The sequence below is a fragment of the Carya illinoinensis genome, chromosome 1 (assembly GCF_018687715.1).
Source record: "Carya illinoinensis cultivar Pawnee chromosome 1, C.illinoinensisPawnee_v1, whole genome shotgun sequence".
NCBI classification, from domain to species: domain Eukaryota; kingdom Viridiplantae; phylum Streptophyta; class Magnoliopsida; order Fagales; family Juglandaceae; genus Carya; species Carya illinoinensis.
Window position 1 is genome coordinate 56,722,727 of NC_056752.1, and position 27,034 is coordinate 56,749,760.

The window sequence follows — 27,034 nt, forward strand, 5'->3', positions numbered from 1 at the left end:
TATTTGTACAGCATTTCAGAATAGCAGTAAAATGATTTTAGATATTATAGAATTCAATAAAAATATAAAAAGTTCAAAAAATTTAATGTTTGTGTTTAAATAATGTTTGAAAATGAAATTATTTTGAGAATTTTGATAATTTCATTTCTCAACTCACTACAAGAAAATACGTCTTTTCCAGCACCACGTATAGTCGCAAATAACCCCAAAAAACGCTGGTAATAATTATTCGCAGCGTTTTTTACAATGCCGGCTGTTAGTCGCAATTGTATACTCACTTATAAATTAATCCAGCGATAGACCAAAAACGCTGAAACTAATCCATTATTTACAGCGTTTTCTCACGCTGCAAAAAATCAAAAAAACGCTGGTAATATCAGTCTGCCTATGGCCATAAAACGCTGAGAAAAAAAAATGCAGCGTAGCTTCAATGTCGCAAATAATACTAAAATCGCTGCAAATTAACTGGACTCTTGCAGCGTTGTCGAATAACGCTGCTACTATCAGTACACTATTAACAGCGTTTGAAAATTACGCTATAAATAGGTTTTTTAAGAGCGCTATAAAACGCTGCAAAAGACAACTAGAACGCTACAAATATCCTTGTTTCTTTGTAGCATTTTAATATAACGTTGAGAATATATTTTTAGCAGCGTTTGTAACGCTGCAAAATCTAATAACATTTCCGTTACAAATTAGTCCCAGCGGGATGTAAAACGCTGCAAATAACATTCATAAACCAAATTTTTTTTCACAGCGCCTCATTCAACGCCGCGAATGACCTTGTTTTTAGACATACCCAGTACGTAATTGTTACGTACTGTTTGGTACCTAATTCAATCCAACTCAGTCCACAATCCAAGAGAGAAGCATATTTGCCTTTTAACAACCATAACATTTTCAATATAATATAAATGAAGAGAATCCAATACAACATTGTTACAATCTTTTAGTAATCAATACATTAGCTTGGTGCATTAATGGAAGGGAATTTTAACTACTATGTTTCGGAGCCAAGCTAACAGGAAATACATGTGTAAATTTCAAGTTCTCTCCATAAATACAGCCCAATACAGCAGGTTTAGGTGTTCATGGAACTGGAGATGATGAAGCTTCTACCCCAAGAGCTGCTGGAACATCTACAGCACCCCCCCATGTATGAAATTTTACCATAGGTTACATACCCCTTCAATGTTAGTTGTTGCAAACAAAGATCCAGCTGCAAATGTACAAAATTAATCCAATGCTTCAACTCTTTGGCATTCCCAGCCTGTACGTATGATCAGCGTAGTTGAGGTGCATGGGTTTATTCAAAACTTGGCATTCCGAATGTAATTAAGGGGATTTCTCAGATACATTTATGATTCAACAAATAGAGTTCTTAAGATCTTATTTCTATCCTTCAAATTTTACCAGGAGGAATTATTATCAACAACCATAATCACTTAATCTCATGAGCAGTACTTCATGAGATGAAACTACAGAATTCCTATCTAAATTTTTCATTCCAAATGGGTAAAAGAAGCTTATGTGGGCGTCAATATTATCCACAAGATCATATTGAGAAGGGGAGGGTTACACTTGTAGTTTTCTCAGAAAATGAAACGCTGCAAATAAAGAGTTTAGAGATCTACTTATTTATGTTTTCTTTTGCTAACTAGACACCAACAACAAGCTGCAAGTAAACTATGGTCAATGCTTTTTTAACACAAGTCTACATCAACCGAATGTTAGCATATTATTTCAGCTTCCAAAGTTTCAGTATTTCCAAGCAATTTCAAAGAATATGAGGGAATACTAGTGCACAAAGTATACTAAATTTGAAGTAAAATATTGAAGTAACTTATAATTTTGGTTACACCATGGAATTAAATAGCAATTTCAAACAAAATGAAATACATGAGGCATATCTGAGACAAATTACCCAATATCTTTTAACTACTTTAGGCTAACTGGATTGAGGTTCCATTAATGTACAAAAAGTCTATGCTAATTTATACTTGACCTAAACGCTGGGAATAAAATTGGGGAAAAAAGCAGAGGTTCTTAACAGCTATAAATCATGCCAACCGAGTGGAGGAAATGAAGGGGAATAGGCGATACCAATAACCCTTTGCCACCAAGAAAAGGATCGTGCTGCAACAATAACAGAGGGGATTAGTATATACAAAAAGGAGGATTTTGTGGAAAAAATCTCAGCATAATGCGTCAAACATATGGGCTGGTGTTTACATTCCTAAGAGGAAAACCCAGAAATTCCTTCCGCAAGCACCAAATGGGTGGAGGCAGTGAGTTAGTGGTCATTAATCGGTGGAGGAACACAAGGTTAATTAAGAAGTGATTATGCAAATTAGAGGGACAAGAAAAATACCTTCACAATGACCACTATGAGCTGAAAATCAACATCGGTCGACGCTGCAAATTGAAGCCCAAATCCGAGCTAAACAGCACCATAACAGGGCACCAAAACCTAATGCTCAGCGAAGGGGGCTCTATAGTCGAAATTGATAGCCCAAAAACAGAGGAATTTACACGAACTAGGGGGGAAGGGGGTCGGAAAATGGGACTCCGAAAACTGAAAGAGAATTTCCGTGAAAGTGTGTGCCTTGTGAATCCTTCTAGCTTCAAGTTCGGTTCGCACAATATCAGTTGGTCAAACTCGCGATTTGCAAGTGGAGGTAGGGCAAATAGGTTTTGCCGAAGAAGCTTGCGGTTAGAGAGTTCTCTGAACACTACAAGAAAGGTACTGTGGTCTGCGAAATGTTGGGGCGGGGGTTGGGGGGAAATTAAAATGTATTTACTACTTTGGCGCCCAGCTTCATCCCGACGTAGCTCTGCGCGCCACAACAAGTCCATTTCTTATTGCAGCGCCATTAATTGCCACTATTACTATAAAACTCGCTGTAAAATAAAAATTCCAGTGCCCTCCTCTCGGACATGTAATAAATGTGCTTAAATATTTATAGCGATGTGAAAAACGCTGCAAATAATACCCATTTGCAGCGTGTTTATTTTCAGCAGTTCAAAAAACGCTGCGACAAGTGTATTTTCTTGTAGTGACTTTATGTCCAAACGTTCCTTAAGTTAGTGTAATACGTGATACCTTAAATTGTCGTGGATATATGTTTAAAGATGTTGTTTACGTATTGCCAAGTCTGAATTAATTGCCTTTCAAAAAAAAAAAAAGTCTGAATTAATTGTATATCATATAGAATCTGATTAATTTTTGAAGTCATTTCAATGAGTTTCAACTAAAATTTTGGCCAGACTCATTTGCACTTTAGGTGTCGAAGTAATTAAACCGATGATGCCAAATAACAGGTGTTGGTTACGGTACATGAGATGGGTATCGAGTTTATTGCAACCCGGTTTTACATTTTAATCCAGGTAGTAGGATTTCATTCTTTTTTTTCAAATAAAAAAGAGTGGAGATTTTCGCAAAACTTGGTTTACGTGGGCTCTAGACTTTGAAAGTGTAACGTACAATTATGAAATACAGAAGTGTCATATAATCGTTTAGAAATAAAATAATAAAAAATAATACTTATAGTCATAAGTGTAAATATCGTATAATTATTTTTAAAAAACTAAATAAATTCAAAATTTATATAAAATTAATTAATTTTTTAATTATAAATTTTACTCTTTTTAAAACGACCGCATAACGTTTACACACTTTACATTATTTTAAAATAATTATTTGGTCTGTGAGCAGCGTCACGCCAAACATGATTTTTCCTCTAGCTCAATCAATGGTTCACATCGTTCGTTTTTAACTAGTCCAATGCATTAGTTTTAATCAGAAATGACATATTTTTAGATTGACGAGTATTTTCTTGTTTACTTTCACAAAATTTTCATCTCATCTTAATTATTATAATTTTTTCAAATCTTCATATAAAATAAAATAAATAATTCAATTTTTTAAAATCTCAATACAACTTTTTTAACTTTTAATATAAAAATAATATATTTTAATAATATTTTATTCAAATTATTTCAACTTATCTTATCTTATTTTTTAAAATAAACGAGGCGGCTAATATCAGTGCTCCCTTCAGCCACAGGTAAGCCACTCTTCCTACTCTGTATCTCAAATTCTTGAGCTCAAAGACAGTTTCTACCATAATAAAAAGTAGAAAAATACTTTATTTATAAATAAATTCACGTCAGATTTATAAATTAACATGATTTAAAATAAATTAAATTATAAAATTATTTTTATTATAAAACAAATATAATTGCTTTTGTTGTAAATGGCACTTTCGTAAAAAGCGAGGCCAAACAGACACGGAGATTTTGGAACGAAACGAAGGAGCGGAGTTGATAAATCAAACCTTGGTGCACAGCGCAAGGGTGGGTCTGCGATTGATCCACGTTGCGTCGTTTTGTGTTGAGAAAGATCCTAATGATAGAACCCACCATGTGTAAATACCTGCCTCAGCAATCTGCACCTCTATACTGTATGGGTAGATTTGGCTCTTCTGATGAATCTACACCAACTTGGGCGGGACAGAATGTACCATATCTGATGGGGCCCAGATAGAACGTGCCATATCCGATCAAGAGTAGTGGCAACAGCCCGAGAACCAACCGAAAAAAGTCTCCAAATAATTTTTTTAAAATTTTTTTTCTATTCTTTTTTTTATTTATTCTTAAATATTTTTTAACAAATAAAAAAAATTCATAATATCACTAAAAAAATATTTTTTTAATCACTAAGACTTAGTTTGGATTGGGAGATAATCTTATCATTATAATTTTTTAAAATTTTTATTTTTAAATTTTCACACAAAATATAATAAAAAATTTAACTTTTTTAAATCTTAAAACAATAATAATATTTATTTTTTATTTAAAATCTTCTCATTTCATATCACTTCCAAATTCCACTCTTGGGGTCTGGCATATCTGATCAATAATAATATGTTATCTGCCATGAACATCTGTTTGCTAAACATGACATCAGGTAAATCCTTGCATAGTACGAGTGATACTGCCTTTTTTATCTTCTTCTTCTTCTTCTTCTTTTTGCGTGTCAAGGACTTGTTCCACAATCTATCAGAGTTCACTGCCTGCAACAATAGAGATGTTGGTCCAATATGCTTAATGCGCCTTTGATATCTAAACCAGTAATATGAAATTATCATCAAAACAGCGATCAAGATGAGTTATTACCTTAACAAGCTGCCTATTTCTAGTATGAAAAATTTTAAATATAAGTTCACACCATATATATATATTTTTTTTACAAAATATTTAATATATAAATAATGAGTAGAAGAATTCAATTAGTTTAATAAGAATAAATAAAAAAAATGGAAATTTTTTTAAATATATATGTGATGTATGATATATAAGACTTATGTGTGACAAAACTCTTTTAGTATATATAGGCATAGGTAGTTAATGATAGATAGATACCAATAATGATCATCTCGTTGAGTCTTATCTTCATGTTCTTTTGATTTAATATTCATCTCCAGGATATTAGATTCATCCCAAATTCCTGATTCAATTATCCATTCCAGCTCATTTGATAGTTACAAGATGGAATCGTATGGGTCATTAAGACTTCAATGACTTGATGTCTTGATCCCTCACTATTTGTTGGATTGGGTCTCTATATTGGGCCTACTCCTTATCAAGAGCTAAACGAGTCCCTCCATTCTATGTGGTAATTATATATCTCTAACTTTTCTCTTTATCAAATGAATAGAGAGTAATTTATATACAAAAAGAAATGTATATAATAATTGAAAGATCGATTAAGCACATAAACATAACAAAAATTCATTTTAATATATCTATTTAATTTGCAAAGCCAGAAACATAGAAAAGAGGCAATTTTAGTTGTTGCATATTTCATTACCCCATGACTAATATATATTTAAAAAAAAATATTCCCCTACCTAGCTAATTGTGACTCTTCTCACTTTTCAAGATAGACATTTTTTCAGAATCTCCTTTATATATAGATTAAAAAAAAAATGATGTCTCCACTGATGCCTTGCACGTCTATCATTATGAAGTATAAACTGCCTCTTGAGTCTTATTCCATTATGTAGGAAATATTGGTAATGCACGTTATGCGGTTCCACAATTGCTGGTAGAGGAATGATGCGCAACCATGTTTCATTGTAGCTGAACCCATACGTCGTACCCATAATTCTAGTTCGCGGTGGATGTAGCACGAGACGAGAGCAAAAATGTTTTTTTGAAAGTTATTTTTTTATATTCTTAATTTTTTTTTATTAAAAAAATCACAACATCACTAAAAAATACTTCATTAATTATTAAGTAAAAAAACTTATCAAAACCCAATTGTCAGTAGGATTAGCATTTTTGTTCTAGCTCGAGGTTAGAGTTATTCGTTAGAGAAAAGTAGGGGAGCAGTTAGGCTGTTAAAATTAGAAGAGCAAACCTCTAATGAGATGGCGACATGTAGGAAATTTATAGTGTTAAATCTGCACTAGCCTTCACTTGATCAGAGACTCCTTGCAACCCTATTCAGCCCTCTTGTGCCTCCCTTACTTCTTCATCTTCCACTCCATCACATTCCCAAACAAAGATCTCGACTCCCATACTCATATTGATGACAACTCTACCCCCTGACAAAGCTTGACCGGTGGCTTGTTGCCACCAGAAATTCTAAGGAATGACAAACATCATGTTGAAAATGCAAAAATTTCAGTTGCAACGAATCTCACCTTCAATGTATGGTTCAATTTGGCATGCTTAGCCTTGAAGAGATCCTAAATCTCCGTTTCTTAGATGATTTTACTATTTGGTTGCTCAAAAATTATGGAAAAAGGAAAACATTTGCTATACTAAAGTAGGATGAACGATGCAACTCGTTGTAGCCACTGGAAGTAAACCATTTGAATTATAATGGAGTAGTATTGGTTCAATATTCTCGATTGACAAATAGGAACTATTGAAAGTTTACTTTTCTTGGTTGCTTGTGGTCTAAGCATTTCAAGATATTTCCCCTTTTTGTTATGACTGATTTGCTTCTCATATGAGGTACATGGTAGCCTTCACATTTTCACTGCTGCCTCTTCAACACAACCACATCTCAGCCCGAGTTCAACCTAGCATCGTAGCTCCTCCCTCGAGCCACCGTGCCCCCGCCCTTGAACCCGACTGCGCAGCTCCTCCTCATTGTTGTCGTGCACCACTAAACACTCTGTTTTAACCCTAAAAAACAGAACATCGACAGCCTAGTGCTCTCTCATTCGGAGCAGCCCAACAGCGCCAGCTCCCTCTGCGTTGTCAACACTTGCCCAAAAAAATGCCGGAGGTTGCCACCCCCAAGTCCGTTAGCCTCCTCACGATAAGCCACTTGCACCTTTTCCATTTATCCTTCTCACAGCTTACTCTCTCTGTGTGCTCTCTCTCTCTCTCTCTCTCTCTCTCTCTCTCTCTCTCTCTCTCATCACACTCTTTCTCTCTCTCTTTGTTGAACCCAAGGTTTCAAGTTTCATGTGATTATAAATCTACACATGGATTTTGATGATAACAAATGAATTCAAAGAATAAAGGAGTTTCAAGCTCAAGTTGTTCACACAATGAAATCAAGCATATCAAAGAACCAAGCATGAGCAAGAAGAAAATAAGTCTACATTAAAGTCATAGAGTAATGTTGTAAATCTCTTAAAATTCGAAATTAGGATTAATGCTCAAAATTAATATTTTATCATAAAGCATTAAAATACATTTTCTACATATGCATGAATATTTTTGAAAATTAAATTTGAAAATTTTGAAAGATGATTGATTGTCATCTTTTGCATGTGCATGCCTTGATTAAAGGGTTGAACTTTAAAAATATTAAAGATGATTGATTGTCATCTTTCACATGTGCATGTTTTATTTGAATATTTTCAAAAGTGATTGATGCTTTTTTAGACTTATACAAAAGATAGATGATTTTGTTTGAAAAGTTTGAAAAGTAAAGTGTGCTCATTTTGTCATATGCAAAAAGTAAAAGAATAGGTTTGAATTTTTTGAAAAGGAAAATGTGCTCATTTTATCATATGCCAAAAGTAAAAGATTAGGTTTGATTTTTTTGAAAAAGTGAATGATGTTGTCTTTGACAATTGAAAAAGAAGAACCTTTTATTTGAATTTTTTGAAAAAGTGAATGATGTTGTCTTTGACATGTGAATCTTTTTAAATTTGAATATGAAGTCTCATATGCCTATAAATAGATCATTTTAGAGCTTCACATTCACAACACCGGGAGCATACAACATTCATTCAAAGCTTTCATTCTCTCTTCTCTAAGCATTGAGCATTAATCATTGTTCATTTTGAGATATATAGTTTGCGCTGTATTGTTCTTATTTCACTCATTGAGGAGTGTTTTCTGATAACCTACCCACTATCAGCTTTTGTATCAGAAAAAGGGTGTGTATAACCCTTGTGCGTGTAGAAAGTATTCTACACAGGGAATAGTTGAATCACCACGTGTAAGGTGATTGCAAGTGTAGAGGGTGTTCTACACGGATCCTTTGTAGCAGTGTTGTTCAAAAGTGTAATAGGTTTCTATCTCCACCTGAAGGAGGTTGAATAGTGAATTTGGGAATCCTCAAGGGGTAGCTTGAGGCGAGGACGTAGGCAGTGGGGCCGAACCTCGTTAACATACTGAGTTTGCTTCTCTCTTACCCTTACTCTTTATATTTATTGTTATTTCATATTTTGTTTATATTTTATATTATATATTTGATTTATAATTGTTATTTTTTTTAATACAACTCAATTCATCCTCCCTCTTGTGTTAGTCATCTGGGCAACACTCCTAGTAATCAAACACTCTAGTTGGTTTGTTGTTTGTATTGAGGGAAAGATGATGGAAATGGATATGGAAGATTGTTGAAATGGAAAGAATAGTATGCATGCAAGATGTTTGTTGAGATGGGAAAGACAAAATCACAGGCTTGTATTTTCTAAAACCAGATGAAGAAAAACAAGAATCGATTTGTGTGGTGAAGCCTATTTTTCTTATAGTGTTTTTCCTTACATGGCAACCATTGAATGGACGGCTGCTTTTGGGTGTTTATTAGCCCGATCGTTATTAGCCCGATCGTTATATCTTTTTTATTAGCCCGATTGTTTATTACCAAATCATTTCACTATTCGGTATTGCATTTTGATTACATTTTCATTATACTGTGTTAATGTGACAATACTCATCTACCTCTAGATCAGTAAAACGACAAATTTAAAAGTTAATAAATAATATCATATCTTCCCGATAAGGTATGAGTAAGATGAAGTTGTGGTATATATCTTTTTTGTCTATATTACACCCCTATCATATTTTTATTATATTGAATTGTAGTATATATCTAAAATCCTTATTTTTTTTAATGGTTTTTAGTTCTATACATTTCTTGACGTGTTTGTGATTTCAGTTGGTAATCTAGTATTTATTAAAAAAAAATGCAATAATTAAAATACCTCATATACGTTAAATATATACTATATTATTCATTGAAATGAAAGAAATGCTATGTAGAGTCCAAACCATACTAACTTATATATGTTCATTACAAATGTTACTATTAACGCAAAGAATTTCAGGTCGACCCGCTAGAAATTAGGTTGAAGAACATTAATTCCTCATTTATATCGAAACTGGAAAGTACCATCTGATCCGATTACTTGTCCGAACGAGTCTCAGGCTGCTGCTCCCAATGAGATTCACAGGATCTCGTGACAGTAAATGGCGGCATATGGACCGGCCTTTGCCTAAAAGTTTTTAAGTTTCTAATCACTCTGACTATTCTCCGCTGATTACGGACTAAGTCACAATAGTACGCATTCTTCTTTTTTTTCTTCATCTTCCTTCCTCCACTACTTAAGGTCAACGAGAACGTGTCCCTGAATGGGTTATTTGGTCATATATGACCGCATCACGAAATAATTCCCAATTTTTAATTTATAAATTTTTTTGGATTTAGATTGGGAAATTCGGGGTTTGCAATCATAATTTTTTTGTGGGGTTTTGGAATTTAGGTCAGGTTACTCTTTGAATGGGTCCTTGCATTTGTTTTGTATGAACCCACAAATAGATAGAAGGCAACAAAGTGCAAAAATAAAAAAGAAAAAGAAAAGGCCTCTTATTATGTATGGCATGCAAGAATTTAGACAAAAATTGGTATAAAAATTGAGATTGACATGTTGGTGTTGTTTCCGTTTGCAATTCGATTACACCTTTTTATACTCCTAATCATCCTCTTATCATACAAGTCTCTTTTTTCAGTCAAATAATTACAAGGAATGTTGACAAAAATGTCTCTAACAAAAAAATAAAAAATAAAATAAAATAAAAGTCTGTGCATTCTTTTTTAATTACGCTTCTGAAAGCAGCAATTTCTTTGTAAAATCACCTATATAACATGAATATCACTCAAAGTCCTACTTTCCTTGAACTGTACACCTCTAAAACACGGTGACAACAAATTAATTATGATTAAGAAAAAAAATAAGTTCAATAAATAAAAAAATACTGGTAAATGAATGCAATAAGACTACAAGTCTACGACCAATTACCAATAAATTAGTGGGAAATGGGTACGAACCAAGCTCCACCCCCACCCCACCATACGCGTTTACCTTCTCTGCTTTAAAACTCTCTCTCCCTCCGCCTGTCGGTATCTCTTCCCCCCTATTTGCAGGGGTACATTGATCGTGGATCGTGTTCTTGTCCTCAAAATACGATCACAAATCCTTTCCAGCCAGGCCCGCCTCTGTTTCTTTACCCGTCTATGTCTCTTTCTCCCTCTCTTTGAAGAGAAATGAATTTCGATTTCCCTTCAGATCCGTGGAATCCAACCCATTTTTTCTTTGCAATATTATCTTGTGTCTCTCGTTTTTACTAAATTCATCAATATCCAGATCTTGATACGCCCAAACCCTAACAGATCCTATCCAAGTTCTTGTCATAGTACAGCCCAACTTGCCTGCATATTGCCTATTTGTATTTTTTCCTTCTGTTTGGTTGTTGATAAAATCTCATCTCATCTCATCTCATCTCAGCCGCCCGATCAATACCTACCTCCGAAAATGAAGGGTTCAAGTCGATTTTTCACGATCGGGCTCGTGGCCTCTTGGTACTCCTCCAACATTGGGGTCCTCTTGCTCAACAAATATTTGCTCAGCAACTACGGCTTCAAGTACCCGATCTTCCTGACCATGTGCCACATGACCGCTTGCTCTCTGCTCAGCTATATTGCCATCGCATGGATGAAGGTTGTCCCCATGCAGACAATTCGGTCCCGGGTCCAGTTCTTCAAGATCTCTGCACTCAGCCTCGTCTTCTGCATCTCGGTCGTCTTTGGCAACGTTTCGCTCCGCTTCTTGCCCGTCTCCTTCAACCAGGCTATTGGGGCCACGACGCCGTTTTTCACTGCTGTGTTTGCCTACCTCATGACCTTGAAGAGGGAGGCTTGGCTTACCTATGTGACCCTCATTCCTGTTGTCACCGGGGTGATCATAGCAAGCGGGGTATGTCACATCTTTCTTTCTTTCTTTTTTCTTTTACTTTTTTTTTTTTTTTTCTAGTTTGTGCCAGTTGATCAATAGTATTAGGAGTTAATTTGAAACGTGGATCTTTGTTTTTGAAATTGAAGGTGAGCTGCCTTTTGTTTTTGTGTGTGTGGATTTTTCTTTTTTGGGGGGTGGGGATGTGTCGAGCTACTTTGCTATGCAATCGGCTCCAGTTTTATTTGGAGTTGCTGCAAATTGGTGGGGAGGAATGTATAAAAGAATTAAGTCGCGGTTGTTCGGCTGGAAAATCTAGGAAAAATTATCTTTCAGTTTCTCCCAGCTGAACCTAGTTCAACTCTTAGCCTGGATGCTAACATTTAAGGATGGAGCTTTGTTTGACTGCATCGAACTTAATACGTTGATTTAATCTCACTTCCCGTTTCTTTATTTTAAATAATCTTTGAGGTTTGTATGTATTTGTGTTGTACCATAACCTTGATTTCAAAACTTTAGAAATCATTCGTTTTCTGTTTTGGAAGATTTATATATGGTTGGTTGAATCATTAATGGATTTTTGGTTAGAGACACTCCCACTATTAATTACCTTGTAGTTCTTTGATTGACAGTTGTCTCTTTTCTAGCGAGACATCATTAGTATGAGGTAGATGCCTTCTAAATTTTGTGGTCTTTTTTTTCTTCCTTGTGGTCACAGGGTGAACCGAGTTTCCATCTGTTTGGGTTCATAATGTGTGTAGCAGCTACGGCTGCGAGGGCGCTTAAATCTGTTCTACAAGGGATTTTGCTGTCTTCTGAAGGGTAAGGAACTCTTATGCATCCATCATCTCGAGACTGAAGTTGATGGGATAAAACTTTGTTCTGTATTTGGGCTTTTGGAAATTTAAAGTTTGGATTATTTTAAAACTAAAAAGGGTACTGAGAGGCCTGCAATATTATTTTAGGGAGAAGCTGAATTCTATGAACCTCCTGCTTTACATGGCTCCAATAGCTGTTGTCTTTCTGCTACCCGCAACACTTATTATGGAAGAAAATGTGGTTGGCATCACCCTGGCTCTAGCTAGAGACGATATAAAGATCATATGGTACTTACTATTCAATTCGTCGCTGGCATATTTTGTGAACCTGACCAACTTTTTGGTCACAAAACACACCAGTGCTCTCACTCTCCAGGTATGGCCTCTTAAATACGGACTAATTTCCATTTGTTATCCTGCATTTTAATTTTTATGGTTGCAGTTAGTTACTTGTATTGTCCTTGAGCTGTTAGAAATCAATATTCTCCTTGGCTATGTAGTTATGACTGTTTAGGAGGAATGATCTTTACTTTGCCAATCACCAAAATTTAGCTGCTCCATTGCCAATAAGATATTTCCTATTGGGATGCCTTGGATATTTGCAAAATCCATGAGTGATATGCTCGGAAATTGGTGAGAAATTACAATGGATTTATGTTATTACCTCGAGATCATCTCCTCATGCAACTTGTGGTGGTTATGGAAGGAGTTAACAGTTGAATATAAGCAGTTCTCTCTTATGTTGGTGCCCATAGAAACTCAATTGCAGCAATTTGTTATAAGTTATAACCATCATTTTTGTATTTTTGAAAAAGTATGGAGATAATAGGGATATTAATAAGTTGGAGCTCTGGGCGCCAATCAAGACCGTGGTGAAAGAATCATCTAAGATGGTTTTGCTCATGGATGATGGGATGCAATAGATTGGTACCATTGAGGGGGGTGCTTTGGTTTAAGCCAAAGGCAGCTCTTGGAAGGATGGTTAAAATTATGTGGGTTGAAGATGCAGGGAACAAAGTCCATGTCCCCAAATTCCAAGTGAGGAGGATAGTGCTTTTACAGACTTTGTAGATCTCATGTGGTATAGCTTTACGTTGGCTATTTTTGACTACTGAATCTTACTTATTCAGAGCATAAAAGCTTGCTGATAACTCACTTTAAAAATGTTTAGCAGTATGTTTTGCCCTAAAGCTGTCCCAGCCACATTGTTCAGTTACCCTTGTTCAATCTTGCTGCCCCGTTTATTTTTGTTTCAAGGGGCTCAATGCATATAATATGCAATGTTGCCTTATTTTTCCTTTCATTTATTGCTTCTATATGATTTGGAAGTTTGAACTATGTAAAACGAGAGTCCTTGGTTGCTTCAGGTACTGGGAAATGCAAAAGGAGCTGTTGCTGTGGTGGTTTCAATTTTAATTTTCAGAAATCCTGTCTCGGTTACTGGAATGCTCGGTTACTCGCTCACAGTCTTTGGAGTTATACTGTACAGTGAAGCCAAGAAACGAAGCAAATGATATCATTATGGGAGAGGATGAAGTGGATGTTCCTATATTTTGATTTTCTAAAAGCAAGTATAGCATCAACGCCCGTGGAGGGGGGGGATTTGGGCCACATGCTAACAGTTGGTAGCATGAGCAGTATATTGCCCTCTAATTTTTGCCTGGAAGCCCAGAGATTGGCTTCCACTTGTATCAGCAACAACCCAGATTAGCCAAAAAGTAGAAAAGTTCAATAAGTGACTTATATGCATCTATTACTCCCTGTTTGGGGTTTTGGAATGCCTTTTTGTTTTTTGTTTCTTTTTTTAAATTATTGACTATTATTATTCTTTCAGGAAATGGCTGTAGATTGGGTCTATACACAATCGATATGTTAATTAACATTTCACATATATTGATTAATTAATGAAAATCATTCATTATCTTGCCATTCTGCACTTATACATCGCTGCATTTAAGGAATTTCTTCTAAATACATAGCGCACAAGGATATCAAATACACGTGAGTATACAAACATGAAAATTAACCAAGAACCAGTCCACAGTGAGATTTGGCGATGCAAAGACGGTGATTAGAGCTTTTTTCTCCGGAAAAGTCAACAAAGGACGCCATGGGACGTTAAGATGCATGCCCGGGTCAAAGTAAAGGGGAACTGAATGACTTGAAGTGAAAGAGAGAACCAAAATCAGAATGCATGATATCACTTTCAGAGGACCAGGTCAACCATACCCTTTATAAAAATAAGGAAAATTTTATGTGTAATCATTTTTGCAGACTCCTTTGTGCACTCCAGTGATATGATTGGTTGTGTATTAAAAAAAAAGTTAATCCAGCTAATCATATCAGTGGAGTGTGCAGGGAGTGCGCAAAAATGACTGTATGTAGCATTACTCTAAAAATAATAGTGTGGCAAAAATCTAACCATTGAATTAGGTAGGCATTGATACGTTAGATGTTAAGAGGCAATAACACCAGATGAACTACTCATCATCCATAAGATCGGCTTCGACCTTGGTTTCCACCGCCATGCTTTCCACTTGAGGCTCCCTCTCCTCTTCGGACTTGATCTCCAATTTAGGTTTGGTCTCTACTTTAGGCTTGGCCTCCACTTTGCGCTTGGTTTCCGCTTTAGGCCTGATGTCAACTTGAGGCCTGGTTTCAACTTGAGTTTCGATCTCATCTTCTTCTAATTTGGGAGCCAAGTAAAATCTTATGTAACCCATCTCCGCCACTTTGTACTCAACTACCCCAGGCAGATCTGAAGACAGGCTGATTGTCACTTGGTTTGCCGAAGGGGTTGCCTTTGTGAATGAGTTCATATACCTCAGAGCAAATGTCAATGTGACTGGCTCCATTTCTATGACTGTAGCTTCTTCTGGCTGTAAATACCAACATCAGCATGACAAAAGAACCCATAGGCAAGTCCGTCCTGGGACAGTCTCTCAATTCTAGAGAAAACAGAAGCAGGCATGTCTAGAGCCCTACATTGCTAAGAAGTATATAACCAATTGCCTATATTACTTTCCAATGGTTCATGTTGAGTCTCAAAATTACAAATAGCTCTGTTTTATACAATTAATTTCAAGACTACAGAACGTCACTAACCTTGTCCACAGTAGTATTCTGCCTGCAAACAATATTGGCAGTCCCAATATCACCTCTGGTAAAGAACTTCACACCTTCCTTTGTCACGGATATAACAACTACAAAAATCACCATTACACCCAGAGTGAGAGTTCTGAATTTCTGACACGTCTACACCATGAAACAAATTAACTATTTTCATAAATAATTATAAAGTAACTGTAACAAGGAAGAAAGTGAGAATGCAGAATACCAGTGTCACCAATGGTGCTAAGGTCCTTGCAAATTCAGCCGATGGCATCCTAACAATGGCTTGGAACTCAGCTTATGGGATCCCAAGGTGCTCACTGTCTATGTCCATCAGCTTCATCTCGAAGTCAGAAATCTTATCTTGAGCTTCATGCCAAGAAAAAGCAGCAACCAATCAAATAACTCTCAAAGGGAATAAAAAGCATACCACATTCAGTGAAGAGAGTCCCAATTTCATGTAGCAAACTCATGCATCCCGACAAACAGCTTAAGCACAGTAAATTTTTACCAAATCGGGCCAATTTACAGACCTACGAGTATTTTTTTCCAACGGAGCGACAAAAAATTTATTAAAAGATTAGAAACCACAGAAAATTTCAGCAATTCATAATTTGCATTTTAAAAGAGCCACAAAAATGATATATCATGAGAGGAATCTTGAGTCTAGAATCTTCAACTTAATATCTCTGTAGTAGGAGACCATCAAAAGAAAAGCCTCCAAAATATTGGTCCAATGCTCCTATGAAACTATTTTGTTATTTGATGGAATTTCTATGCATTCACAAAAACTTAGAAAAATAGATAGTTTTCCATTATTTTTCCTCACTCTCAAATCACACGAGACCATATCATAAAGAAGGCATTCGGGATTTCACCTTCAGAACAAAGCAACTATCAATTTTCCTTTCCTACATTCTTTCAACAAACAAAATCCCAAGAGAACGACATAGAAAAGATAAAAGATTTAAATAAAAAAAAAAAAAGACAGAGAGAGATTAAAACTTTCAAACATTAATAGAATCAAACAGAACTGATTTGCGCCTTTTCTTCATGCCCTTTCCCACATTTCCTCGGAAACCACCAAAGTTACAAATAGAATTTAAAGGAAAGGGAGTGAAATCTTACTAGGGCTCTCGAACATAAAGGTGACACAGTCGGTGCCGTCATCTGCCTTGATCGTGACGATGCCGTTGTTGTCAGCACACTTGAGCATCTTGGCCATGTTGTTGAGGTTCATGCCCATGGAGAGATTGCGGTCGCAGCGGTAGTGCTCGAAGCCCTCGGATCGGAGGAGGAGGGCCACCAGGGCGACGTGGCTGGCATCCATGGCCTGAAGTGAGAACCCCGCGGGCGAGCAGTCGAAGTTGGCATCATTGACAAGGTCCTTGATTGCTTCTAGAACCTTCTTTAGAAGACCGCCTTGGACCAGCCTTAGCTCCAGCATTTTTCTCTGTGACTTCGATAAGTTAGAACGCGAACTCAAATTTTCAGAGTAATTTTGGGGTTTAGTTTTCTTTCGAAGATCTTCGCGCGCGCGCTAGAGAGAGAGCGTTATTCATGTGGTTGTGGCACTCTCTTTGGCGGGAAATCGAAACGAATAATGCTAGTTCCGCCAGAATCAATATGGAAACGAAACCGTTTTCGGAGCCGTGTCTTTGCTCTTTAATGCTCTTTCGAAACAGGTCAAGGTTAACATTGTCAAATGATAAAAACAATTTTCTTTTTTAACAAAAAAAGTATATTTAAATCGTCGCTATGTCTTGCGGCTCAGTTGGATAGTTGACAAAAATAAATTGATGAATAATAATAAAATAATTTGTAAATAATAATAAAATAGTTTAAATTAAAATTTTTATTAAAAATTGAGAAATAATAAAATAAAAGTTGAATAAAAATATTATATAATTAAAATATTATTAGAATATAATTTTTATTTTGAAATATAAAAAGTTGAATCTTTTTTATATTTTACATGAAATTTTAAAGAAATTCTAATAATTAGATGAAAAATTATTAAAAAAATTAAAATATATTTATATTTAAATAATATTTAAATATTAAAATCAAATGAAATAAGACGAGACCCACTGTGCATCCAAACAAGATCTTAGTAACATTCATTGTTATAACTGTTGTTCACGCAACTTGCATCTATGAATAATTATGATGCATTGGCCATGATCGTGCCCATTATAACAGTCACTAGATCTAAGCACCAACAAACCATTAATTTGATTTCAGGTAAAAAAAAAAAAAACAATTAATTTGATTAAGTTTGCATTGCTCGGTACTTCACCTTTACACCACACGCCTGTTTTTATTTTCTTTGCAGGTGTGTGGTATCGGACTATTGAGAAAGAACTCTTTCTTCTCTCCCCCATGCTAAAGTCTATATTTCTTCCAATTATATTGATACAAAAAGAAGATTAATTTTTCCAAAGCTTACCATATAGTATGTACTTTCTTATAAGCACAACAACATTTACTAATTATATATATATATATATTTTTTTTTCAAGAAATCCCCAACTAAGTGAAATAGAAAACGGAATTGACATTTTCCCAACGTAAAGCTCTGGCAAATGAGAAAGCAGCAAGAATATGCGGCCTTTTCACACTCCATATCCTTGTAACAAGCCAATACAAAAAGTACATAAAGCTCGTGAAGTTCTGCAAATGGGTCCTGCGAATCATTTTACACCAGTTGGATTGGCATCCCATATATCAAGCAAACACAACAGTATGCTCAACACTGACGAGCAAAAAGGGAACACGGAGAAGAACCAAGTTTTGCCAGTTCCCCACCCTTGAGATCAGGAATCAGAAGAAACACACACAATAATAAAAAAGAAAGCAATGTAATCAAATCCATAGTTAAAGGATTGGGACTTTAAGCCTCTGGAATGGAGGCTGCTGCTGCTGCACGTTTAATTGATGCAGACTTGATAAGATGGTTGTAGCTCCCTTTCTCCTTGAAAAGCTGGGAGAAATGGTGTTTGCAATATAAAATCCCCTCCAGGGCTGCATAATTAGATGGGGTTATAGGACAACCGCCGTGTGAGCACTTGAAACATGACTTATGATAGGCCTGGCTCTCCACTGTCACCTGCAAATTTTTTGTATGGAAAACCCATTTGTAATCCACGTTATCAGGAGGCGTAAAACATGATTGAATCTAATTGGGGTCAAAATTACATATAAGGGGGATCATTTTAATTTTAATTTTATATCACCCTGTTAATGATGCCAACAATTGCAGTACACTGTATGCATCTACCTGCATAACTTTATGCATGTACAGCCAAAGTGGATTGGCTGGGAACTAGATTTGCAAAGCTACCTATCAAAAAAAAAAAAAAAAAACAAGATCTGCACGGGTCACAGAAAAGTTTTAGATGCTTTTGGATTTATTGGTAAAATACCCATCGGACAATTTCCCTTATTTGCATTTCGCTATTATCTGCTTTTGTACATACAATTACTACTTTTTTTATAAGTATATATAATTATATATACTACTATTGGAGTTTAGAACTAGCAACTATGGGAAAGGCTTCACTCATTGCAAAAGAAAACTTGACCAAGCCAACCCTGAATATATGTTATCTTCTTTTATTTTTTTTCCCTCGTTGACTATATGCCCATCTTCATTAGTCTCAGACTTGGCCCAGCTTGGCTCCTATATGGCTTTTATCTGTTCTGTTCGTTCTTCCACAAATAACTACCAACCTGATCCCCAAGCAACATTCCATTAATTTCTACACTTATTTCCTCACTTTTATTGTATAGGTAAAAACTTGATTACCTATAAAAAAAAATTATAGGTAAAAACTTATTTTCTTACTATCAACTAAAACATTAAAAAGATCATCTGAACTGCCACCAGGAAAAGGGGAAAAAATATGCTTTGGAGAAAACACAAATGGAAAAAAGATGCAACTGAATAAAACTTCAATGCAACCTCCCATGTAGCATGTAACAACAAATTAACCTGTTAGAAATTTAGAATCTTACCTTCTCCAGTGGATATGCAGTTTTACCACAGGTAGCACACTTTTCTTGTGTCCCAGAAAACATGCTAGCAGCTTTGCTTGGTGACCTAGTCTGAAACCAACTCAAGCCTTTGAGAATCAGTGACAACATCCAAAAACAGATTAGATTCCTTACAATGAAGTTGTCCACTCATAATAGAATCATAAAAACTTGAAGTGCAATATGGAAAATTACCAGCTCTGGAGTTAACTTCTCAGCTGACTTTGCAGCTGTTAAAAATGAAATCCATGGCAACTTAAGTATGCAAAAGAGAAACTCTCAACAGAAAAAGAAATATAGAACTTCTCTTGTAAATGAAAAGACGTACGTGACTGAAAATTCTTGTTGAAATTACCCGTCTCCTTGAATAGCTGTTCAAAGTGAGGCTTACAGTATAAAACCCCTTCCATTGAAGAATAGTTGCTGAGCTGAAAACATATAAGTTACACACCTCAATAGCCTATTTAGAATCAACCAACAAAAACAGAAGTTGCTAATCTTCACTAAACAGGATCAGGGTTAATGCAAACCATTCTTGCTTACATTATGAACCCGAATAGTAGCAACATGAATAGCACAAGTAATTCTCTCAATAGTTTATTTATATAGAACCAAAGATTTATTATTCTATTCTTTTTTAATCATAAAACTTTCAGCGTAACCAGAGTAGACTCAATTGGAAGGGATGTTTACATCCCCTACCAGGTTGGGCCTAACTTATCCCAGGCGGCCTAGTGACCAAAGTGTAGTCGGCCCACAAGTCGGTGAAATGGGAAAGAGGCTCAGGGCCCCGTGCAGGAAGAAAGTAGACGTGGAATGATGGAATGCCGACATTTTTGACACCGCCCTGCACATGCATGTAGTGGTAGGGCCATGCCGCTCTAAAGGACAAATACGAAACGCGAACAAGGATCATGGTAAGGCCCCCTGTCCCTGACAAAGTGCACGACACAATCCCTTGCCCTTGATAGAGTGCACGGTGCAACCCCCTGTCCCTGATAGAACGCACGGAAGGTGGCCACATTCACCCACTTGTCACAAGGACATGGCCTGGGGAGGTCACGCCGCATTAAAGACGACAATGTGGTATCCCAAATGGAAGACAAACACTTCTGACACGGGATATGGAGGACCACCTCGGCAGGTAGTATAAAAGACGGGCACTAGGTCAGAATTACTATCTTACATTCTCTAATATACTGAAATTCTCTCTAAAGAGTTGAAAACTGACTAAGGTATCGGAGGTGTTTCATCAACCCCAAGACACCACTTTCCTCGTGTTGCAGGTAGTTGAGCGTAGTAACCGGTGTGTGAAACATGTGATTAACACTAATAATTTCAGTGAAATCATAGCCAAAAAGGCGAGGAAAAAAAAACAGAACCATAGTTGCCACGGGCGCTGAAACATGCATGCATACTATTAAGCCAAAAAAGAGCCAGGAATAACGAAAGATATACCTTTAGCGTCCCTTTGCAGTGGGAGCACTTGAAGCAAGACTTGTGGTAAACAATCCCATCGGCAGATAGCTGCTCTACCGGATAAACCGTCTTCTCACAGACCTTGCATTTCTGTTGGGTTCCAGTGAAAGACATATCTCCTGCCTCGGATCTAGCTCTTCTCTAAATGCTAAAATTACCGCCAACCCCAAGGAAATAGATCGGTTCCAAAATAAGGGAAGTAGATTTTCTTTCCAGCAACAAACTTATCTACCAAGAACTTTAAAGAACAAACAGAATCAAGAACGTAGCCAGACTATGTCAAAGAAGGGAAAATACATCATTCGTTATGATTGGTTTCGGAGAAAACTAGGCAATAAAACTGAAAGACAGCCCCAAGATTTTAAAATTTTTAAGTGATTTATTTAGATGGGTTTTCTAATAAACCTAACATCCAACTCAGTAGAACCAAATAGAGATATTTGACTTGGATTGAGAAAAGTGTTCGTCCGTTATATTGAAAGGACACAAAATATACCCATTTTCATTAATTTTCCCCAGCTTTCTCCGAAATCGATTGGAGACTTGTTGAAACACGTAATGGTAAAATGTAGGGATCTCGAGGAGAAATCCCAAAGAAATGCGCACATCTATTTAAGCACAAGAGAGATTTGACAAGATCTGATTCCTTGGGAGATTAAATTTACCTCGAAAAATAGAGCAATTGTGGATCTGAGAGCTCCACGGAATTGGCTCGATCTAAAAGCTAACAAGTTCGGAAATGGGGACTGATCATCGAACGCGAAGGGTCAGAGACGTTTTATGCAGCGAATTGGAAAATATAGATAAATTAGTATACCCACGAGAGACAGAGGTTAATGAGATTATTATTTAAAAAAATAATAATAATAAAGCACGCCAAAATATCTTTGTTGGCTCCACTATGTGCGTTCAACGGCTCGATTACGCGGTTTTCCCACCCGGACAACTTCGTTGAGGTCGTGAGGGCATCTAAACATTTCGCGCTCGCTCTTCCTAGTTCGGTGGGCCAGACGTTATTTTATTTCTTTCGTTTCCACCTCTTATGTCAGACAGGTAATCAGGATTTTTTTGTTTTTAAAGGCTATCAGAAAGATAAACTAAATCATGGATTAATCTCATGTTTCCTTTACATTGACAATGATGTACAAGCCTAGTAGTTATGTTGATGTCAATTTTGGTCTCTAAAAGTTAGTTACATTAATTATATACATGAAAACAAGATGTCTGAAAAAAAAAGCATATTTGTCCCACATCTTTTTTTAATTAAACTTCAATACAAGGGATTGTGCCTTATTGATTAGGTGTTGTTTGGAAGATAGAATGGTTTTATTTCATTCCATTTGATCTTCTTTCTTTTCTAAGTATTACTCAAATATAATATTTTTTAATTTAAAATATTTAATTTTGGATCTAATCATTATAAATTTTTTAAACTTCCAAACAAATTACACAAAACAATTTAACTTTTTTAAATATCAAAACAAAAATTATATTATAACAATATTTTAAAAAAATCAATACAAATTATTATAAATTCTTTATCTCATCTCATCTTATTTGACTATTCAAATATAAAATTAAAATCACGAAAATTATGTTTGATTAACGCGTCAATGTCCAGTTCAAAATACATGTCCTAATTGTAAAACCTTGGAAAAAAAATGAATGACTACTTGTAAAAATTAGAGTCCTATTTCATCTGATAACTAAAAAATGTAGGACTTAGTATTCATATTTATCTTTGTAATTTATTGAATCCATGCGAAACGTTATTTTTCTCACTACGGATGAGGGTCTAATGCAAGTAATGTTGGCTAGGAAAGATTGTCAATTACACATCTGGTAAACACAAAGCCATACCGAAATTATATTATAATTTGAAAATGCTATTTTATTATATCATTCCATATTACTTTTTAATATATATTAGATAGAATAATTTTAGAAATAATGTAACGTTTTTTTCATAATTTTAGACACGTAGTCTGTTTTTTATTAATTTCATTTGGAAAAGTGGACGATTATATATTAAAATTAATATTTTTAATGAAAAACTAAAATTACAGGCAGAGGATGGATGACCCATGGGCCATGGCCCATGAACAAACCTGGGTTGGGTCTAGATTTCTAGTAAGTGCACGACTTTCACCATGCCAACGACGGCCCGTTTGAGGACAGTCGTTTCGTAATACCTCTGCGAGCAAATGGATAGCATCTTCGTTCCCCAAACCGAATTCGGAACTCCTCAGAGTCTTAACGAGTGAGTGAAGATCCAAACCGAGTCTATAATGTCGAAATCGTTCTCCGACCTCCATCACCTTCTCATTCAGTAATTGCTCTCTCTCTCTCTCTCTCTCTCTCTCTCTCTCTCTCTCTCTCTCTCTCTCTCCATGTCTTCCTTCTATTAATTTCATTTTAATTTTTTGAAGGTTATCGGAGCCAATAACGGAGTCGCTCTCCAAAATCCAATACACTCCACCAGAGGGCTCCTACATTTCTGTCAAAGCCCTAATAGAACCCCTCCTCCCACACAAAGCCTCGCTGTACCCTAGCATCGCCGAGGCCCAAATTCATGCTTTAATAAGAGATTTTACCTTCGCTTGCGCCTTGATATCCTCCTCCCAGTCCTCGACCCACGAAATCCTCTCGTGGATTCCCCAGCACCTGTCGGTCTCTGCAAACTCGTCCTTTTGCAAGCTCTCCGAAGCATACTGTGGCGTTTTTGGCGAAACAAATGCAAAGAGGATCGTTGAGTTGGGTGTGGATATTGGTTCGATTCCTGAAGATAGGAGACTTGTGGTGGAATTGATTCCGGAGGTGCTGCCATTGTTTAAGGAAAGGATTAAGGAGAGCTCGATAGATAAGTCGGACGAGAGCCACGAGGCCTTGGCCGCGTCGGCTCGGGTTCCGGTAGGGTTCGCCATCGTAGCAGCTTATCAGTTTAGATGGTTTGTCACTCAGGTTGTGCTTTGGATATTCTTTTTCAGATTTGAAAGGGTGAAGACGAGGAAAATGTTGATTTTTCATGCTCATGTGAGCTTATTTACATTTATTTGCCTGATAGGTTGGTTATCCTTATTTGGGACAACTGTGCACTTTGGTGATTCCTTGTGCATTGACTGCGCTTGATCACTGGTCAGCGGAGGTGAAAGTATGTGCATTTTTATTTTTTATTTTTTTTTCTGTAGTATCAGCTTCAAGTAAGATATATTTTCAATGGGAAGCCAGAGCTTATTTTGAGTGAATATGTGCAAAGAAATAAAATAAATTTATACTGGATAGGTGTCACATTGGGTGCATGATACTCTTTTTTCCTTTTTTTAGGGCCAGGGCATGATTAGCCTTACACATCTTGCAAAAAATGTTGATGCCACGGATCTGGGCGGGTATGAGGATGTGATTCTTGATGCATGCTGCCATAATATTGCTTCTAGTGATGATATATGGCACCATGTAGTTGAGATGTCGACACTTCTTGTGACTTGTACTCAGAGGGGCAATCCTCGTAGCCCATGGTATGCTTATTTGTCTACATTCCTTCACTTCTTGACTGTTATTTCTGATGAGTTTTTATAGGTGTTCTTTTGAAAAACGAATGAACGTAATTATGCATGTTATAATCATGGACGGTATGTCTTGATGGGGAATATTTTTTATGTAATCAAGTACTAACATAAACTTTGAATATGGATCATGATTAAAAAGAGTTTCAAAAGGAAACTTTCTCTGGTATTACTCTAGTCAGTGATTAGTTAGAATGAAAGCAATCTTTTATTCTTTTCCCCATGCAAGTCAAATATGTTATATAAGGTACCTGATTGTGTTGACTTTTTTCACCCTTTCTGGACACACTGCATCAGAGACGGGAGACTGCGTTTGAATGTAAATAGGTTGAGATATGTGTTTAAATGTATAAAGTAGGTTGAGATAAATTTAACTTTTTTATGGGAAGTTAAAAAAGTAGTGGGTCCCATCAATGATTGGTTTGGGATGAGTTGAACTCACTCCAACAACCAAACACAGCCTAGTTTTGTCTGGCTGATTGAATATCACTAATTTTAGATCAGTTATATAAATATATTTTGTAGAGTTCAATGTGATTATGAATATATTACTCTAGGCTGCTGTTTGATGCAGGTTTAGAGATGTTGTATACATGCCTCTTGTTGTCCAGCTATTGCATATTTATGGAGATTGTTGTTTACTCATTATTGTGTCCCACTGTTTAGGTTTGAAAGGATGTTGAATGAGATGTTAAGTCACTTGGAGCGGCAGCCAAGGAACAAGGAGCGTCGGATTGCATGGCTCAAATATATTGAGCCACTTTTAAGTGGTGTTGGTCTTGTGTTATTAGCTCATTTTAGGCGTATTTTTCCCCTTTTCTTTAAGTGGATGCATGCCGATGATGATGAGACTGTTCTACTGGTGAGAATAATTACAAGTTCTTTTTAAATTTAATATAATATTTCACAACCTCACTGATGAAGTTTCATTTTTTGTGCTTTTCTCATTGAAAAATTAGTCTAGGGAAAGCCTAGCATAATTTACTGGAGCTGATGTTTGTTGGATGCAGTAACTGATATACAAGTTTTGAATTTTTTTTAATTGCATGCAGGTTCTGGAAAGGATCCAAATTATCTTAAGGTTAACATGGATAAGGAACACACTATATGTTGGAAGGTAAACCTCTAGGTAATCATGCTTTATTATCCATAGAATGTACATTTAGGAAGCATTTGGAAGTTCTCTGCAATGATATTCATTTCATTGTCTTGCATGCATCTGAATATATAGTGGATGGTCTAAAAGATCGGAACTTACATATGTCAAATAGAATGAGGTAGGAATCTTATGATTTTCACTTTACCTCATTGAACAAGTGTTTAGAACAAGAATCAAACTCATTAAATGCCATCAAGAAGGAACATAATTTATATTAAAAAATTCCAGCAAAAAAGAAAGGCATCTGAACCCCTATCTGTGTCACCTTTCTTCACGTCCGGTTTGTGGTCAATGCTGTTTCTAAGTTATGGCTGTCAATGGATTTACCTGTCATTTTCCCATTTTTCCCAACTGAGACTTGATTAAAGCATGTATTTTTTAAGAAGCTAAGTGTATATTACCAGAATTGATGCATCCTGTTGTGGTTACAATTCCATGCTTTGGTGTCAGGTTGGTTGATGAACTCACTATTTTGTATAAAGAGGCAGCATTGAAGAGGACTCACAAAGAAGTTAGAGGACAAATTGTTCAGATATTGATCTTACTCCAACAGTAAGGGTTGTGTCATGATTTCCAGGATAATAATGAAATTTAACAGGATTTATTCTTAGATGATTTTTGTTTTGATATTCTTCCTGTAATCACAAGATGTAAAGGTATGCAATTCAAAGCAGCCTGGGGCAAGCACAAGGATGATCCAAACTTGACAAATCTTGAGTCATCACTAAGCAGAAAAGACACAGCGACGGTAAGAATTATGCTCTTTGTTGCTGCACATGAAGTCATGAATAATAATTGCAGTGTGGTTGGTTCAATTGAAAGCCCTAAGAGAGCTTATTGAGCGTGGCATGCTGTAAACTATCAGCAGCACTAGTAAAACAATTTCAACAAGGGGGGAGGGGATCTGAAGCGAACTTATCGAGTTCCATCTCCTTTCGATGCTGTTTTTATTATTAGGCTACCCGAAGGTCCTATCGTGATTTCATACATGTTCTGTTCTTCTTACCTATTAACCTGTGGTATGTGATGCAGGTCATTCAATGATCTTTCGGAAGCAAACGGAATGCGCTATTGCTTAAGATATGATGTAAATAGCTCATTTTGGGATCCGTTTACATGTAATTATGAGCACTATATAACTTTCCTTATTTAATATATGGTGTTTCCATATTTCTCGAGCATAAGCCCACAACCGTTGGTATGTATATCATGTAATACAAATAGCTAACGAAAGATTAATATAGAGTAGAAAACTTTTAGGTTAGCATTTCACAAGGGGATGGCTCACGTGTTTTACATTCACTGCTTAAGAGTGTGATACCGTGTTTGGCCTGACAAGTAAAAGAATAATCCCCAACAGCTTGAAAAAACTAGGAGTTC

The 27,034-nt window shown here is 36.1% G+C and overlaps 3 protein-coding genes and 1 pseudogene across 8 annotated transcripts; 2 read left to right on the forward strand and 2 right to left on the reverse strand.

Moving 5' to 3' along the window:
* The first annotated feature begins 10,568 nt into the window (after positions 1-10,568).
* LOC122291733 (probable sugar phosphate/phosphate translocator At3g11320) lies at positions 10,569-14,236 on the forward strand. Its single transcript, XM_043099664.1, has 4 exons — positions 10,569-11,513; positions 12,208-12,311; positions 12,455-12,683; positions 13,675-14,236. Exons 1-4 carry the CDS (start codon positions 11,073-11,075, stop codon positions 13,819-13,821), a joined length of 921 nt encoding a protein of 306 aa, XP_042955598.1. The 5' UTR covers positions 10,569-11,072; the 3' UTR covers positions 13,822-14,236.
* Positions 14,237-14,296: 60 nt separating this feature from the next.
* On the reverse strand, positions 14,297-17,202 carry LOC122291728 (annotated as a pseudogene).
* An 802-nt stretch (positions 17,203-18,004) lies between these two features.
* LOC122291750 (LIM domain-containing protein WLIM2b) lies at positions 18,005-21,860 on the reverse strand. 3 transcript variants are annotated; one of them, XM_043099715.1, is made up of 6 exons: positions 21,598-21,860; positions 20,912-21,080; positions 19,782-19,881; positions 19,649-19,683; positions 19,436-19,525; positions 18,005-18,527 (listed from the first exon to the last, which is right to left on the reverse strand). In XM_043099715.1, exons 2-6 carry the CDS (start codon positions 21,044-21,046, stop codon positions 18,312-18,314), a joined length of 576 nt encoding a protein of 191 aa, XP_042955649.1. In that variant the 5' UTR covers positions 21,047-21,080; positions 21,598-21,860; the 3' UTR covers positions 18,005-18,311. The 3 variants fall into 3 exon arrangements, with proteins under 3 accessions (XP_042955649.1, XP_042955640.1, XP_042955631.1); XM_043099706.1 differs by having other exon boundaries at positions 20,912-21,160; positions 21,598-21,857; XM_043099697.1 differs by having other exon boundaries at positions 20,912-21,170; positions 21,598-21,855.
* Positions 21,861-21,923: 63 nt separating this feature from the next.
* On the forward strand, positions 21,924-26,824 carry LOC122291711 (uncharacterized protein At2g39910). 4 transcript variants are annotated; one of them, XM_043099616.1, is made up of 10 exons: positions 21,924-21,928; positions 23,215-23,261; positions 23,362-23,893; positions 23,997-24,083; positions 24,257-24,447; positions 25,162-25,357; positions 25,548-25,612; positions 26,105-26,206; positions 26,303-26,402; positions 26,687-26,824. In XM_043099616.1, the coding sequence occupies exons 2-10, from the start codon at positions 23,221-23,223 to the stop codon at positions 26,696-26,698; spliced, it is 1,326 nt and encodes a 441-aa protein (XP_042955550.1). In that variant the 5' UTR covers positions 21,924-21,928; positions 23,215-23,220; the 3' UTR covers positions 26,699-26,824. The 4 variants fall into 4 exon arrangements, 2 of the variants coding, with proteins under 2 accessions (XP_042955550.1, XP_042955541.1); XR_006236741.1 differs by lacking the exon at positions 21,924-21,928 and having other exon boundaries at positions 23,111-23,261; positions 26,311-26,402; XM_043099607.1 differs by lacking the exon at positions 21,924-21,928 and having other exon boundaries at positions 23,111-23,261.
* The last annotated feature ends 210 nt before the right edge of the window (positions 26,825-27,034 follow it).

Excerpts from the sequence above, each read along its gene's own strand:
- LOC122291733 (XM_043099664.1), top strand. The coding sequence starts at position 11,073 with ATGAAGGGTTCAAGTCGATTTTTCACGATCGGGCTCGTGGCCTCTTGG. Across the intron at positions 11,514-12,207 it reads GGGTGATCATAGCAAGCGGG|GGTGAACCGAGTTTCCATCT; the intron begins GTATGTCACATC and ends TTGTGGTCACAG. Across the intron at positions 12,684-13,674 it reads CCAGTGCTCTCACTCTCCAG|GTACTGGGAAATGCAAAAGG; the intron begins GTATGGCCTCTT and ends TGGTTGCTTCAG.
- LOC122291750 (XM_043099715.1), bottom strand. The coding sequence starts at position 21,046 with ATGTCTTTCACTGGAACCCAACAGAAATGCAAGGTCTGTGAGAAGACG. Across the intron at positions 19,526-19,648 it reads AGAAGTTAACTCCAGAGCTG|ACTAGGTCACCAAGCAAAGC; the intron begins GTAATTTTCCAT and ends AGTTGGTTTCAG. Across the intron at positions 18,528-19,435 it reads CTGCATATCCACTGGAGAAG|GTGACAGTGGAGAGCCAGGC; the intron begins GTAAGATTCTAA and ends AAAAATTTGCAG.
- LOC122291711 (XM_043099616.1), top strand. The coding sequence starts at position 23,221 with ATGTCGAAATCGTTCTCCGACCTCCATCACCTTCTCATTCA. Across the intron at positions 24,084-24,256 it reads ACTGGTCAGCGGAGGTGAAA|GGCCAGGGCATGATTAGCCT; the intron begins GTATGTGCATTT and ends TCCTTTTTTTAG. Across the intron at positions 24,448-25,161 it reads GGCAATCCTCGTAGCCCATG|GTTTGAAAGGATGTTGAATG; the intron begins GTATGCTTATTT and ends CCCACTGTTTAG.